General features: G+C 34.6%; 1 protein-coding gene across 4 annotated transcripts in view; it reads right to left on the bottom strand.

Moving 5' to 3' along the window:
- LOC126980001 (forkhead box protein P1) overlaps positions 1–18,766 on the bottom strand; it is a 113,485-nt gene that overhangs the window by 44,129 nt on the left and 50,590 nt on the right. For all 4 annotated transcript variants that reach the window (XM_050829615.1, XM_050829618.1, XM_050829616.1 and 1 more), the window contains exon 3: positions 15,635–15,661. In XM_050829615.1, coding sequence (XP_050685572.1) covers positions 15,635–15,661 — 27 coding nt within the window. The remainder of the gene's footprint in view (positions 1–15,634; positions 15,662–18,766) is intronic.

The following is an 18,766-nucleotide window of genomic DNA, read 5'->3' as shown; positions in this document are numbered from 1 at the left end:
AAAGAGATGACTAAAAAATTAAACATAAAAATTTACTCTGATGTCTACAAGGAACAATCTCTCTGGCAAAAAATTAAAAAGATAAAAATTATAACAAAGAACCCATCTATTGAAAATAAAAATACGCAGAAGATTGTAAAACTGACCTTATTCAAATGCAAATAAAGATTAAGTATTATTATTATTTAATTAAACCAAACATTAAATAAAAAGTCATGTAATAAAAAAAAAATCGTCTTATTATAAATAAAAGATGTAACATTGTTCTAGTAAATAAATTGAATATATTACTTATTTATGTTTTATATTTATAAATGTAAATTATGTATGTCAGTGTGTTTTAATTAATAAAAGCAGTTCAATTACTTTAAAAATTTCGTTACCGTTTTCGTACAAAATTGACAGTATTTTTTATATCGCCCATAAACAAATAACTTAGCCCCCATAACTTATTATTGGATGAATATTTATTCACCTGATATTAACCTTATCAATATTATATTAACATTATAAAACTCAACTCTTAGATTTTCTAAACACAGGTTCGAAATGGCTGGAATTTATCTACTAAATTAACCACTAACAGTAAGTCAATTTTGGCTATAAATAAGTAAATTCGAATGTTTCTCTACATTTTTTTTAGCCTTGAACTAAATTTAACAGAACTTCATTAATTGTCTGAAGTGATCACTTAAATAGGTGTCCTAATATAAAATCTCTCTTGTGCTAATACGGAGACGATAGGATCCATTATTTTCTATCAAGTGAGGCCTATGAAGAAAATTGCACCAAACCAAATAATTATACTTAATTAATGAAAATGATCCCTTGCTTATTTTAATAAATTTTAAGATGACAAAAACTTTCCTAAAGCGTCGTTAAAAATAAAATATTTAAAGTTTAATTAGTTTAGTCAAATCCCTGTCGATTTTTTTATTACCACTTAATTTTATAGGCTTGAATTAAATAAATGACTATATTAATTTTAAGTGCCAAAGGAATAATTTAATTTGTTGCTAAAATAATACTGTTGTAATACTGTTATTGCAAAATATTGAATTTGGAACATCGTTACATATAAATATAATTTGCATTACATTACGCAAATTATAACAAAATACGATTAATTTAAAAGTTATTTACAAAGAAATTCCGCTTTGGAAAACTCAACCCTACGCCCCGTGAAAATTCCGTCTCTTATCAGCTGTTAAAATGGGCGCTCAAAAGTGGCCCGCTATTGGTCGACCGCTTATAAGCGACACTCGTGATTGGCGGAGCACATCAGCGATACACCACGTGCTTATAAGTTCCAAACTCAAACTTTCCTAACCGCGATATTCCTTCCAAATTTAAACAAACTTTTTAATTCCGCTTCCTTATTTACATCCAAAAAGTTTCTACATTAAATATTTTTAGTAATACGTGATTCTACTTACGTTATTATTAAATAAATCTTCTCACAAAATCAAGAAAAACACTGAACAGCGACAAATTTACCACTTATAAGTAACGCAAGAAACGCAGCCGAATGCAAATTATTTACGAATGCATTAACAGCATTAAAAAATCGCGTAAACATTAAAAGTGCATTGAAAATAAATATTTTGCTAGCGCGCGTAAACAATACAAGTCTTCGACGCGGCGGCAACAACAATGCTACGCGAAATAAGCAAGAAATATTTAACTACCGAAGTGGGGAGGGAGGTGGGATAGCCCTCAGCCTCGGCGCTACTGTGGTAGTTATAGTTTACTTGATACACACCTCAAATACAAATAATATAAACATGGGCATGCGCGATAGCCACCGAATGGGACGCATATATCGATCACCAATCAAATTACCAACTAAACCTACTTAAATTCGCTAATAATCATTACTGTTTATAAATATATTTTGTAAAAGTTGCTCTCGATTGCGTTTTTATTGGCGAAATTTGCATATTTTTGACAGAGGCTGTTTTGTTTCGGGTCGCGCATGCGCGCTGATGGCATCGGATATTGATGCAGGCTTTTCGCTTCGCAACTTGGATTTGCTTAGACAAAACATCATTGGCTCTGTTGTTTTAGGACCAGATGAAAAGAAAAACAAAACGATGATAAGATTGATGTGGAAAATGATGTTGAAATATCTTTAAAAATGATACGGAATTTCATTTACTGTAATGACCTGATTGTAAAAGTTACAGAAAATTTATTTGTATGTTTCAATGATACTACAATACTATCAGATATATCATACGGATCTGTAGAAAGTTGAAATGGATATATTTCAATTATAATTCGATAGGTGTTGATTGCGCAAGCGCGGCCACATTTACACCGAAAGGTTTTCAGCATAATATATTATTTTCGCGTGTGATGCGAAGAGCTGTTTGATTTTTGTTCTTCCAGTTACATCCACAATTTTTGCAGCGTTACACAGTAATTTCAAACATGAATAAAAAATTATAATGAAAAATCCACCGTCCTTGTAATAAATAAACATTTGTGCATTTCACACGTGGTAGAAGTGAAACCTTCAATAATTTTGGCTTCAAGATAACGAGACGAATGTAAAATTACGGGAAGAGGATAATTGTAGAGTAATACTTCGTGCGCATGACGTCAGAATATAAAAAGGTATCCTCCGTCATACATAAGACAATCTCTTCTTCAACACTACAAATAACTAAAAATTTAATTTAATTTAATATAGCTTTGAAGTCGGTTCCAAGCCAAATGTAATAGTAAGTACCTACACTCGCCACGCGTGACTTTGAGCGGGATAGCTTCGTCTAGAACAAAACAACCCAAGCGGACAGACACGCGCGGCCAGACAACCTTAATAATTACAGTGAGTAAGCTTTTTATAATATTAAGAATTATTTTGTTTCGGGCTTGGCACCGACTACGGCTGCTATCAATAGGTAGCACATATAAAATAATAGCATTTTATTAATATTAAAGGTAAAGGTGTATTAAATTAAATTTTTAGTTATTTGATACTTTTCAGTTTTTGAAGTTGGTTTTTTTAAACGTTTTTTTTTTATATTAATTAATAACCTGTTGATTCTGATAAGGATATAAAGCCAAAGTTTCCAAATGTTACGAGTTTTTTTCTTGAGTGTTAATTTCCTTGAGGCATTGAGTCTCGTATCAGGATTGGGCGAGTCAACATCTCATGTACAGGCTAAACACGTGTCAAATTCGTGAAAGACATAACCTAGCAGAATTAACACGCAAGAAGTATTTTCTTATAACACTTGGATAATTATGGATAACTTCAAAACAGCACCTAATTCAATAAATTTTCAATGCCAAGGTAATAAAAAAATGTATCGTCATACGTAACGTACACGTTAAAAGATGAGACTAAATATGTGCGAAGGGAGCGATGGCTGGTCCATACGTCAACTCCTGAACGGGTGCTGCTTGTGGTGCAAGGTCGACCTGTGTGAATTTGTTTGATGTAATTTCTAATTGTCACAGTAATAACGACCGTCATGGAAGAATCCTTACACAAACAATGAATTCAAGCTCTAAAGCTTGATGCATTCAATATACGATAATTTATATTTATACAGTTAATTCTTTATTACTTTCATGAAATAATTTATACAATTTAAACACGACTCATATATTGGATGCAGCACCTTACAAACTTATTTATTATGTATATTACAGCTCTCAAATACTCTATTTGATTGAAAAGAGTGGCCGTTGAGTTTCCTATATGTTCTTCTCGCGAGCCTAACTTTTTACGAACAAAGTTTTTCCATTTAACAACAACATGTTGCTAAATGGAAAAACTTTGTCATGCATAAGTGTCATTTTTGAGCTTAATGAATTATTGGCTATTGCATTCACCACAGATTTTGTTAAAATCTCCTAACCCTGAGAAACTTGTTCTACACCTTTATGTAAATCCATAATCTGATCTTCTACAAGTTCATTTTTAGCCTATATTTTTTTATGAAAATTAGGGACGAGACGAGCAGGACGTTCAGCTTATGGTAATTGATACGCCATGCTCATTACAATGCAGTGCCACTCAGGATTCTTGACAAACCCAAAAATTCTTAGCGGCACAACAATTACGCTCGTCACTTTGAGACATAAGATGTTAAGTCTCATTTGCCGAGTAATTTCACTAGCTACGGCGTCCTTTAGACCGAAACACAGTAATGTTTACACATTTCTGCTTCACGGCAGAAATAGGCGCCATTGTGGTACCCATGATCTAGCCGGTATCCTGTGCAAAGTTGCCTGCCACTGCTGTCTGTTTAAATTATTTTATTAAAAAATTCTTAACGCGGTCCAAGCTTTTCGGTGTAACACACAGCCATCTCTTCAGGCCAGTGACATTTTTATTGGACTTTGATTTAGTACATATCGATTCTGTCCTCGGCTCTCATTAAGAGAAAAATTTGCATCTACTTTGACTTACTTGGGGTGTTTTAAATGTAGGCACAAGTGGCACTTCTCCGCTACTCCTATTTTCCGTATAAAATTAAAATCAGGAGACCAGGCGAAGAGTTTTTATTGATTAAATCTCTTTTTCCTTCTTCGTTCCTAGTCTTTTAATAATAATAATACATATATTTAATTTTTTATGGCAAATAAAAGATATTATTGAAACAAAAAAATTGTAATCAAAGTTATTAATAGTACACACTGCTTAAAAAAATATTTCCATCTCCAAATATTTTTTTTAATTATCTCAGAAATGTTTATTATATATACCAATATTATCATTAAGAATTATTTAAGAATATTTTTAGGTCATTTTCAGTATATTTAAAAGAAACAGTTTAATCGTTGATAGTATAGTAATATTTGTATAAAATACGATAAAAAGGACAATGAAACAGCTTTTAAACCTTAAGCGTGTGCAACTAAAATAATAATAAAATTCGTTTTCATTCGTTAATTATAATAAAAGTTAAATTAATATTAAAATTCGTAAATTCACAAAAACCCTACATATCATGACTCTATATTCAATATCGTAAGTAGAGGTACTTATAAAAATCATTTGAGCGTAGAGTTTGAGAACAAAAAGCGATAATTACGGTAAGGCTGTGGCGCTTATAAGCGGATGGGCGGAGCCAAGCCTTCAAAAGCGACGCCCAATATAACTGAAAAGCGTCCGCCTTCTACACGCTGTTTCAGGAGCTAGACAACAAAATATTTCACTTAAAATATTTAATTTACACTTAGCACTATTTAAAAATGCCTTTAATTAATAGTAATAGTGCCTACTACTCGGCTAAGACGAGTTAGTAAGTCTTTTGTGGGGCGATGTATATGCTTTTACAACAAGATCCCAGATAATGTTCAAAACAAATATATCACGAAATTCAAGAGAATTGTTAAAAAACGTTTGTGTGGTAAAGGTTACTATAACATAAATGACTTTCTTATGATGATGATACCACTGATTGGAAATAGAGCGATGTACGATTTTACATCGTAACCATATTTTTACATAAAATAAAGAAGCCCACTGAGTTTGTGCCGCCCATTCTTCTCAGGTCTGAGGCATACCTTTTGAAATGGGTGGTAGTTTTTGACTTTCAAATAGTGATTTTATATCCTTTTTGAATATTTTTTTTGGATTGTAATGGATAGGACACATCCTTAGAGATGAAGGGAACAAATGGACAAAGAAAGTTACAAAGTGGACTGCTTAACGAAAAAGGAGAAGAAGAAACAAAATTAATGAACTAATCTAAATAATTGTTTAGATTTCAAAGAGCGACATTTCAAGTCAATTTCCTAATATGCAATTAATATTGGTTGGTAGGGTTGAGCAGGTTATCAACTGTAAAGTAGATCCTGTAGATGGAGCCACAACCTGAGAGTTGAACAAGACACACAAAATTTATCAACGATACGTCACTCGAACAGATGATGACGAACACCAGAAGATTCACAGGAGCGTTGCCGACCTTTAAGGAAGAAGTATGCGCTTTTTTTGAAGGTACCCATTTCGTATCGTCCCGGAAACATCGCACAAGGAAGCTCATTCCACAGCTATGTAGTACGGGAATGAAAATTTCTTGAAAACCGCACTGTGGAGGACCGCCACACATCCAGATGGTGGGGATGATATCTTAATTTGTAGCGTGTAGTGCGAGGGTGGAATTCGGCGGCAGGAATCAGGTGAAACAGCTCTTCGGAACACTCACAATGAAGCGACGTCTCTACGCAACGCCAAGTGATCCAGCCGTTCACAGAGTCCCCGACAAGTTTTAGCTTTCACAGAGGATATGTCACGGGATTTCATCTGCACTATTACATAATCAACACGCTCTGCAATGTGATGGTAACTTGTATTTTTTATTATCACAATAATAAAAGCGCCCAAAGTTTTCACTTCCTAAATATTACGGAATATTTTATTTGCAGTTTGAAATAAGATTGCCATCTCTTGAGCTAAAATCGTTAACGGCAGTCTAGCAATTCTAGAACACAATAAAACTAAGATGGCCGCCGTCTCTCTACATAAATAATATTATAGATCGGCGGGAGCTGGGAATTTATAGCGATTTGCATCTCGACGTCCGTATTTCTAATTAATTAAGTTCTTACTTAACAGTAACATTTATGTCTGTTTTTCTATCATCATTCGACAATTGGTAATACCCAATATGCAATTTTTTGTATCTTTATAATAGGTGATTCACGGGTGGGTTACGACGGCTAACGGCTGTTTCCAAAATTCAGTCTATCTCTTACTTGAGATAAAAATAATAACTATCGTTGATTTTTCTGTCCCAATGAACTTATCGACGGTAACTCACCTTATCCGTACACGCTGTCTGTCAATGGGACGACGTATAGCTTACCAGCGATAGAAGTTTGTATGGAAATTGCAATTTACGCGTCACAATATAAGACGATTAGAATGACTTATCGGGTATGTTGTGACAGCTTCAGATTATTGACAGCTCATTACTAACAGTAGAGGTATTAATTTATCTCTATCTGTGAATAGTTTATTGGGAACGGCCATTAATAACCGTCACTACTGCCAAATATGCAGTCTTAGATCATTTAAATATCTAAATAGACTATGATACTTTGTGTTAGTGTGTACCAATCGCTCAAAATAGAGGTTAGTTCTAAACTAAATTTTTTCGATGTTTTCACAGCTATCACAGTCTTTCAAGACGTATAAATGATCTTAAGACTGTAGGCTTAATGTTACTAAAATATAAAATGAAAAATTTTAACTCGATTTTTGAAATCCTATCAAATGCCAATGCATGACGGCAAAGAGATCTTAGTGCATAAAGCGGCCATTAGCACATTTTACACACCAATTTTTTTTTGTTTATACAGTATATTATGCATTAACCTCTTTAACGGGGTACGATTTAGTGTTTTTTACTTCTACAAATGATTTGAGTTTTCTTTAGTGTTAATTCCGCCAATATTTGTCTTTAAACAATTCGACACGTGTTTCGTCTCTACACGCGGCATCCTCACGAGATTTAGTCTCGTATCCGATTTTGGCGAGACAACACGTCCTGAGGATGCCTCGTGTAGAGGCGAAACACGTGTCGAATTGTTTAAAGACAAATATTGGCGGAATTAACACTAAAGAAAACTCAAATCATTTGTATAATTATGGATTTCCGCAAAGTAACGCCTACTTCAATATTTTTTTTTTACTTCTAGTAAAAGTACCAAATGATCTTAAAGGAGATTTTACTTCAAGATATGATTTAAGTCGACGATAAAGTCTGACAAATATTTTACCAACAATACAGTTGTATCTAACTGGTTGTTACGACAAGGACAGACGGAAAGAACCCTCGTACGAAATATAGAATTATTTACTTGAAGAAATTGAGTACATTCACGATTATATCACAAAAATAAATATAAGGGTCGTAGCTCACTTATACGATACCGCACCGATAACTCAAATGCAGTGTATGCTCCAACATGCATCCATTTGTAGAATTGGCTATGTTGTTATGTCGGGACTATATTTGGAGATTTTTTTTTAATGAAAATAAGGGACGAGACTAGCTTGATGTTCAGCTGATGATAATTGATACGCCATACCCATAACAATACAGTGCCGCTCAGGATTCTTGAAAAGCCCCAAAAATTCTGAGCGGAACTACAACTGCGCTTGTTACCTTGAGACAAAAGATGTTAAGTCTCATTTTCCCTTAATTTCACTAGCTAGGCGCCCTTCAGACCTTAACACAGTAATGCTTACACATTACTGGTTCACGGCAGAAATAGGTGCCGGAGAGGAGATTGATGATTATGCAATTATCAGAAGAGTACAAAAAAGAAGACTGGATTAGATTCTTGCTCCATTTCGTCTCTCTCAGAGTAGTTTCGGAAGCATAATTGGAATTTTCATTTTTTTTGAAATAGCATGAAAAGATACATATAGAATTTATATATATATGTTTTTATATTTGTATATTTTTAAGTTACTTCTTTTTGTTAATTATGTTTGTGTTTAAATGAACGTTTCTTCTTTCTTTCAAATATATCGAGTTTATAATACACTAAAACTAAGTAAGAAAGAGGAACAATGAGGCACTCCTTTAACTTTTTTTTATTTAAATGACCAACGATCAAATATGGCCTTCATTTGGTCATGTGTCATACCAGTGGGAGGCTCCTTTGCACAGGATGCCGGCTAGATTATGGGTACCACATCGAAGCGTATTTCTGCCGTGAACCAGAAATGTGTAAGCATTACTGTGTTTTGGTCTGAAGGGCGCCGTAGCTAGTGAAATTACTGGGCAAATGAGACTTAACATCTTATGTCTCAAGGTGACCAGCGCAGTTGTAGAGCCGCACAGAATTTTTGGGTCTTTCAAGAATCCTGAGCACTGAATTGTAATAGGCAGGACGCATCAATTACCAGCACCTGAACGTTCGGCTCGTCTCGTCCCTTATATTTTTCATTAAATAAAAAGAAGACATAAGATACTGTTATAACAAAATATTATGTTATTGCACTGTTCTTTAAAGTGTAATATGAAAAGCTGTGCGAGCAGTGTAGTAGTACCAGAATTTGCTACTGTTCTACTGTTTTCCAGGGTGTGGGTGTTTCTTTGTGGAAGAGAAGGACAAACAAGTACACAAACGACCTGATCACTGCTCAACCTCCTGTGTTGGTGAAAATACAACTTCATTTTAGATGCAAGTCGCTATAAGCGGAAAGCTATGTTAGGTTGCCGTATAAATATTGTTTACTCATTTGTTTTACTTGCTCAACTGTTGATCGTATCCATTGACAAGACGAGCAGTACGTTCAGCTGATGGTAATTGTTAAGCCCTGCCCATTACAATGCAGTGCCACTCAGGATTCTTGAAAAACCCTAAAAATTCTGAATGGCGCTACGACTGCGCTCCTCACCTTGAGACATAAGATGTTAAGTCTCATTTGCCCAGTAATTTCACTAGCTACGGCGCCCTTCAGACCGAAACACAGTAATGCTTATACATTACTTCACGGCAGAAATAGTCGCCGTTGTGGTACCCATAATCTAGCCGGCAACCTGTGCAAAGGAACCTCCCACTGGTAACAGTCTTTTTACGTACTGAAACGGAGGAATATGATGAGGTACGACCTTTATTTAGTATTAAGAACTTCCAACAAAGGTTCCCCTTTGTATGCAGACTTGTTTTGCAGCATAAGTATTTAGTAAACACTTAAAGGATAAAAAGTATCAGAATAAGCAATACAAAAAATAAATTAATTCTTTGAATAGCCTTTTTAGTACCTTGACAAATACTTCATAATGCGAATACAACATGTACTTTTTCATCCATAAGGGCTTATTTCAAGTGATCTGTTTGTGTACAAAAATAACTTGTAGATCTATAAATATAAGGTGATGAAATTTTCAGGGTTGGATTATTTTTGAATTGAAAATTGCTTTAGCCGCGTTGGGCACTTTTTGGTAGGGAAAGATCTTATAAAAAATAATTTAAAAAAATATATAAATATATGAATATGTATATAGTTAGACACTTTTTGGATGAGTGAAATCTCGTGAGTTATATTAGTGCTGTCTATGTATATCTTATAAGATCATTGAACGAATTTAGTGAAAAGTTCAATGTTCACAGTGCATTGTTGAAATAGTGTTTTTGTTTGATTAATATAAAATCGGAAACATAGATTAAGGATTGGTCTCCGCTGCGCTCCAACTAGATACCGTACTACCTAAGAACAAAAGCTTTTTTACTATCGCAACTTTATATTGTAGTGTGTATTGGCTATTTGTGTGCGGGGCATCTTGACACTGGCATGGCATCTTTAAAATTTTATAACTTATTTACGCTTCGTGTTATTTTACACTGAAATTAATAAAATACAAATAATTAATAATACTTACTAAATATTTTGTATTTGTATGTAATATAATAAAATAAAACATGAAAAAATTCGTCACTATTTCAGGAAAGGGTATGAACTATCTTTTTTTAGGACACAATCGAGACATTTTTCACACGCTTTATATTAGCTTCACTTGTATGTTTGTATGTTTGTAACCGACTTCTTTGGGCGCGATTTTGACCCACTTTAAATGGCTAGATTTCGTTCAAACTTTGTAGATTTATCAAGGACCGATGACATTACACTAATTTGATAAAATTATTCAATTTTTCAATTGCAAAATATGATTTTTGTTAATTTATATAAATTTTAAATAAATAAATCACTGATAAACGCCATCTAGTAATTTATTGTAAACTACAAAGAAAACGCGCGACATGTCAAGACAGTTCCACAAAATTAAATTATCTAATTCGTTTAGAAGCGAATAGATGGCGGTGAATTTATATTTCCATTATAAATTATTAATGCGTGATTTAACTGAGCTAATTTTTATAAGATTTAGTTCGGGGATCATTCAATATAACTAAAATATTTTTATTCGCAAATATTAAAATCCCTTCATTCAATATAAAAAAAAATAACTAAAAAATGAAAAATAAATAATAATTTAAAAAAAAACTAAAGAACACGCTTTATATAAAATTCAACTAAAAAATAGAAAATAAGTTTAAATTGAAAATAGTGTAAAAATTATTATATATTTCATTATAAAAAAAAGCGTGGGGTGCTATTTAAGATATTATTAAAATAATAATTGTTCTACATCCCACGTTTCTTTATAATGAAATATATAATATTTTTTACACTATTTTCAATTTAAATTTATTTTCTATTTTTTAGTTGAATTTTATATAAAGCGTGTTCTTTAGTTCTTTTTCAAACTATTATTTATTTTTTAAAATTTGTTTGTCGAATTTGTAACATTATATCGTATGCCAACATTATATTTATAGGTAAATATTCAACTTTAAGCCCGGTAGTCCAACATTAAACGTCTGATAACTCAAAAAGTATGGGAATAAGAAAAAAAAAGTTTTAATATAGTTGTAGAAAATATACTGATCTATTAAAATAGATCTATGCATTTTTTTATTTATGCATTATTTTAAGAGTTATCGGCCGAGATAGAAAAATCAGTTCCTTAAATGGGTCATTAATCGTAAACAGTAAGTTTTACAAAAAACTTTGTAAGAAATAAAAGATGCAAGATTTTATTTTCTATAATAATGGTTCTTATAACTTTTGCTCTGAAGTGCATAGTTTCCGAAGTATTGGCCATAATCTTTTTTTCAAGAGCTCCACCTGGATTTGGTAGCATCCTGTGATTTGCGCTCAGTAAGTGACCGAAAGCCTAACAAAAAAAATTGGATCGAAAGTTGATTTAAACCACTTTTATTGAGATTTTTTTGCTGATCGTGCTTCCTAGAACTGTTATTCGTGCCAGGTCCCAAGTTAAGTTGACTGATTTATATATTAATGACTGCTGTTAGTTTTCTAGCTCTAATGTAAGATTATTTAGAACCCAAAACTTATTACATCAATCGTTAATCTAGATTTTAAAGATAATCTTCATGTATCTAAGTGATACAAATGATAGCCTATATCCTGCTTGATTCTGCAAGTATCTGTTGTTAGTGAATCCTCTGGTGTTACAAAAGAGTATGGGCTGCGGTGATCACTTACCATCAGGTGACCCGTATGCTCGTTTTTTTATGAAAATAAGGGACGAGACGAGCAGGACAGTTGATGTTAATTGAAACGCCCTACCCATTACAATGCAGCTTAGGAGGAGGAGATAAGAACCGATTACCTAATCGGGGAGCCATAATACATCCACTCCCACTCAACACATTAGAGATAAGGGGATGGCCAAAAAACAGCGCTGCATGGAAACACGTATTCATGATTCCATGTTTGTTCCATGCCAGATGAAGCTGAGCCAAGCGAGACAAGCAGGACGTTCAGCTTATGGTAATTGATACGCCTTACAATACAGTGCCGCTAGGGATTCTTGCAAAAAAATGAGTGGCACTACAATTGCGATCGTCACCTTGAGACATAAGATGTTAAGTTTCATTTGCAAAGTAATTTCACTAGTTACGGTGCCCTGCAGACTAAAACACAATAATAATCCTTACACATGCTTCACGGCAGAAATAGGCACCGTTGTGGTACCCATAATCTAGCCGGCATTCTGTGCAAAGGAGCCTCCCGCTGGTGAATTGCGGCTAAACAGATACAGTCCACTGTCATACTGACAGATAGACGGACGCACAGCGCTGTTAGAGAAAAACTACTTTTATTCTCAATCCCCTAGGTCGTAAAGTTTGATTCAACTCTTTTATGAATACGGAACCACAAAAACTGCTTGTGTTGCATTCTTGACACTAATAACACACAGGATGCTATAAACAGACTAGTAAAAATGTTTTATTTAGCTTGGTATAATTATATTTTGTTATAAAATAAAGTTTAACTTTAACTAGATCTTTTTCTTTTACCTTTACTTATGCTGTAAAATCGTCAAATGATTCTATTGACATACTGATATTGGTATATTGACTAATGGCATATGCGGTATATTTTTTTTTAAATATATTAAGCTTAAATGGCGGCATCTATTGTTTACATCAATTTAACAGCGTGATTTTTCAAGCTTGAAGGCGCCATATCATTAAATATTTGATGTTATTTTCAAATTTGATAACTCCACGCTTCCCCACATCTTGAAAGGCAGACAGATATACTGTTTTGTCATTCTTTAGATACGGAACCATTAAACCGATATTTTCCTTATTTGTAATTTAAATGGCGAGACTAGATATTTTGTAAATGTAATTTACTTACAAGAATAAAATAAAGAAACTGGCTATTAGCACTTTTGTTCTAATTCAATTCGAATTTATAACACCCTGTATAGGAACTTAACTCTTCCTTGTAAACTTTAGTACCATCTCTAACGACCGTCAAAGACTACATCAGCATTCTCACATGACTGGCTTTATGACTGCTTCTTATTGGTCACACACGGCTATTTGGGTTTCGAGCCAGAAAAATAGCCAATAGGAATCCTTCTTAGTAAGACTCAAGTGACGTCCGTCAAATCAAATCAATCAAAGGTTTTCAAGTTTTTTAAATAAAACGTCAAATCAATGCAAATCAAGTTTTTTAAAAGAAGACTGTATCAATGGTTAATTCATAAGTGATTCTATAGTTTAAATGAATTTTTCAATACAAAATGAATTATTATTACGAGCTAGTCTATTACGTAAGAATATATTATGTTTTTTTTTTATATTAACTGGCTCCGTCGACTGAGTGTCGACGATTCGGCCAACGTCAAGGTGGAGAGATTTTTTATTTTAATTTAACTGATTGAAGTATATAAAGAGCTGATTTAAGAGGAAATGATGGGTTGATATAGCTGTGGGTTTTTTTGTGAACTGAAGAATAGGCAACAAGAGTTAGTTTGGAGTTAGTACGGTTAGTAATAAAAACCCATAATATTAAATACCTTGTTAGTATCTAATCTAAGTTTAAGGTAGAAATGTGTGAATGTAAGTGGGAATATGTGCCTAATAGAAGCATAGAAAGTATGGAGGATAGAAATTTAATATTATTGCGGGAATTAAATTTTTAAAGAATATATTATGTTAATTATATACTTTTGTGACATTAAATTTGTTGATATTATACATTAGACTGTGTCAGAATAACCTTTTTTTTTGAGTAAGTACATCTTAAATGTTTCTTTGTTAGACCAAAAACAAACCTCCTAAAAGATGAGCTTGATATCTTGAAAATTAAGCTGGCGCATGGGAGGCTTTCCCATTTAAAATACATTGAAGAAAAACTTTTTTCTTTATTTTCATTGTAAATCATCGAAAAAAAAATTAAAATTTTCCTTTTTGGTACATTGTAGAAAATTTAATTTTCTATAAAAACGGTCCCTCATTTTTTCGCTAAAACGCATACAAAATAAGTTACAAGATTTAAAAATGAAATGAAATGAAATTTATAATGAAATGAATATCTTTAAATTGTATTTTTATTAATATCTATCAATGATGACATTGTGAAATCCGATGGTACTTAATGTGGTAATTAGCGATATTTTACAAGAAAAGGAAGTAGGTATTCTAAATGGGTCTATATCGATCATGTAGACAACTCTATAACATATTTTGCATGTCCATTGACGAAATGATATAGATATGTCATGTTAAATAGTATTGGTGTACAATTAATAAATTTTCATACAACTTTTATCTAGATTGAATGATTAGCATGGCTCCAACTGATAAATTAGGGATGTTTTTGGTGATTTTGTAAAGAAAAAATGAATTTTCTTTTCATATTCTGTAGATAAATAATTATTGATATCAATGACGTTATATACATATGGACATATTTTTCGCAGTCTGATAACGGAACGGCAAAAGTGTGCTTAAAGCAAATGTAAGCACACTTTTCTCCTTAGTCGTGTGTCAACTGTGTGTCAATCAATAAGCGTAAGTGTTCTATAAAAAGTGCTAAAAAAATACATTAAAGACTCAAAAAAAAAGATGGTGTGACTTATCATTAGTAACGTTATTTTATTATATAAGATTGACATACAAAAAGCGGAAGTAATATAATAAAACGAATATTTTTTCATTAAATATGGTACAATATTGTTGACAAGTCTCCAGACAAGACCGTCAGAATGGGACAGGTGAAAGGACACAATCAGAAATGTATAGACATAGATGTCGAAGGTTATTATGGTGTCATTTGTAGCATCTGCCATATTTCGGCTTTGATTATGTATGAGGTGCATTGTCTATATGTATAGAACGTCATTGATTGTCATGGCTGTTAAAGACATTACTGTCACCGCTACCATATTTATGTTCTCCTGGTTTCTATGTAGTAATACATCATTCGCATGACGTCGGAATATATTAAAGTATACTCGCGTCATACATAAGACAATCTCTTCTTCAACTATGATCTGTAATATATATAAGGTTTTTTTTTGTACCCTGGTACAATGCTTCCTATCTCATTCTCTCGCCGGCTGAATCCTATAACATTTACCTGTTTGCATCTCTATCGTCTCGCTTTTTCGTTTCATAGAGTTTCAATCAAAACGATTCTAAAAAAATCACTTCAATAACAAAAGGAAAAGCTATTTGCTTACTTGATTGTGTAGTAAAGAAGCAGTGATCACCTGAAGGAGTCGCCTAACGTAATTTGTAGATAATGACTAGGTAGGTTACTCACCAGAATAGGTAGCTGCACCATTTGTCTCTGAAATCAAAATAAACAAATTTTTAAATTGTATGCCAAATATATTTACAGTGCTTATTAGTTATATTCACAGATAAGCCAACATAACGTTCCTCTATCCATCGTTTTCTCCTTGTGTTCGTGGGGTCCCACTATTCTACCGTTGAACACGAGGCCGTGTACGGACTCTGCATGGAGACTTCTCTACTACTATACTATAATATAACTATAATATACTCGATATGGTATTAACATCAACACCAAAAAGACGAAGTACATGGTAATAAGCCGTACACCTGAGCTTACCACTTCTTTATCCTTCAATGGTCAAAGTCTTGAAAGGGTTGCCAAGTTCAGATATCTAGGCACAATGGTTGACAACTCAGGAGATCACTGCCTCGAAATACGATGCAGAATAGAGCAAGCGTGCAACGCCTTTTCAAAAATGAAAAAAGTACTTTGTAACCGGAACCTAAACATCTCTCTTCGTATACGCATAGCGCGGTGCTATGTCTTTTCTGTACTCCTATACGGCGTAGAAGCTTGGACGCTGACAGAAGCTATGACAAAAAAACTGGAAGCGTTCGAGATGTGGGTGTACAGACGTATGCTGAGAATTTCTTGGACAGAGCGCGTACGGAATAGCATCGTGTTAGAGAGAATGGGAAAGGCTACAGAGATACTTACGTCTATTAAGGAACGAAAGTTAGAATATTTTGGACATGTGATTCGTAATGCCAAGAAATATGAACTCCTTCAACTAATCATGCAAGGGAAAGTGGCAGGCAGGAGGAGGCCTGGCCGCGGAAGGATATCGTGGCTTAAAAACTTGCGCCAATGGTTTGGGAAGAGCACAAGATCTTTATTTAGAGCAACAGTTTTTTTTTTATGGAATAGGAGGACAAACGAGCGTACGGGTCACCTGTTGTTAAGTGATCACCGCCGCCCACAATCTCTTGCAACACCAGAGGAAACACAGGAGCGTTGCCGGCCTTTAAGGAAGGTGTACGCGCTTTTTTTGAAGGTACCCATGTCGAATCGTCCCTGAAACACCTCACAAGGAAGCTCATTCCACAGCTTTGTAGTACGTGGAAGAAAGCTCCTTGAAAATGTGTGGCCGGACCTGCACTTTGTAGAGCGCTAGTATGTGGGCCGGCTTGAAGTATTGCCGTGCTCTATTTATGACGCCCAGTTTCTTTGAAACCAATTTGGCTTTGCCTTCCAGATGACCACAAAATTGGCAATCGCTCGAGATTTCGAGACCCAGTATTCCTATACTAGGCGAGGCTTTGAGGGAAGTGTTGTCGAAGAGCGGTGATACGACAAATGGGGTTTTTTTAGTGGTAAACGCGCAAACTTGAGTCTTCTGGGGGTTAAATTGGACAAGGTTAAATTTTCCCCATTCCGCGACCTTCGCAAGAGAGGACTCGATAGAAGACACAAGTTTCTCCCGGCACTGGTCGACGATTTCCCGAGAGAGACGTGCATTGCCCGTGTATACGGCATCACCAGTGCTGTCGTCTGCATAGCAATGAATGTTGGAGGTGTCCAACATATCATTGATATGCAGAAGAAACAGCGTGGGAGACAGCACACAGCCTTGGGGCACTCCAGATTTCACGGGCTTCGGGTTCGAGCAATATCCGTCGACAACGACCTGTATGCTACGCCCAGTGAGGAAGCTGGAGGTCCACTTGCACAAGCTCTCGGGAAGCCCAAATGATGGAAGTTTGGAGAGGAGCGCCTTGTGCCATACACGATCAAAGGCCTTCGCTATATCCAGGCTAACTGCCAGGCCTTCCCCCTTGCTTTCAATAGCCGCAGCCCATCTATGTGTCAGGTATACCAGAAGATCACCTGCCGACCGACCATGGTGAAACCCGTACTGTCAGTCGTTGATCAACTGGTGACCCTCTAGGTATACCAAGAGCTGACGGCTAATTATGCTCTCCATGATTTTGGAGAGCAGGGAGGTAATAGCAATAGGCCTGTAGTTTGCCGGATCCGAACTGTCTCCTTTTTTTGGATCGGATGGACAAGGGCAGACTTCCATGAGTCAGGGACTACGCCTTTAGAATAAGAGTGCCGGAATAAACGCGTTAGCACCGGTGTCAACTCAGGGGCACGCGTCCTAAGCACGATTGGAGAAATGCCATCCGGCCCCCTCGACTTCCTAACGTCCAACGAATAAAGCTGTGTCGAAAGTTGAAAGTGCCCTAATGATTGCCAACCTTCGCAAGGAGACGGCACATTAAGAAGAAGAATACTCGAAATACAATGACGTTCTATACATAGAACGGACGCAAGAAACTCAGCGTGGACTTTTTTTTTATAAAAATATGGATTACAAAGTAATATCGTACAATAAACATTTATAATTATAGAGCCTGATGGTGTTCGCTTCATTCTCAATCTGTGGTATCATTAAGAAAATCGTTTATGCTAACCTTTCCCACATACCGTTTATTAACAATTCTTTTACATTTCGTAACATATTTGTTTTGTAGATTTTCTGGGATCATATTATTGTAGAAGCATATACATCGCCCAATAAAAGACTAACGTTAATTAGCCGAGTAGTATGCATAACTAGTTTATGTTTGTTCCTCGTGTTAACATTGTGACTATCACAGTTTCTGCAAATTCCTCAATATGCTGATGAACATATAGAACATTATCAAGAATATCAATTCGACTTTGACTTTGGTTTAGGTATCAATGCGAATTACATGAGCGTTGCTATACTGGAGTAGCACCACATTTATTTCCTACTATATTTATAACTAGATAAAACCGGTTCGGTATCGTTAACTTCTGTACAATCTTTTGCAATATTTCTTTTATCTTTTGTTGATATTTTATATAGGTCAAGGAATGATTGCGTGCGTTTTGGCACGTTGATAAAGATTTATTCATTATTTTTTATAAATAGTTTATCTTGAATGCTACATATGAGTAAACAAGTAATATTTTTATAACATGTTTTTGAAGGGAATAAATAGTTCTATTAGAGAGCTTTACACTTTATGCTGTGGGTATTGAATGATGCTGAGTCGTCATACTTGGGTATGTAAGCTCGTTCTAGTAAAGTCGGCTCGAACCGAATGAGTAGGCGCGATCAGTTAT

This window comes from Leptidea sinapis, chromosome 4, assembly GCF_905404315.1.
Source record: "Leptidea sinapis chromosome 4, ilLepSina1.1, whole genome shotgun sequence".
Lineage (NCBI taxonomy): Eukaryota > Metazoa > Arthropoda > Insecta > Lepidoptera > Pieridae > Leptidea > Leptidea sinapis.
The sequence above is the reverse complement of the archived record's forward strand: the minus strand, read 5'-3'. Positions and strand labels throughout refer to the sequence as shown.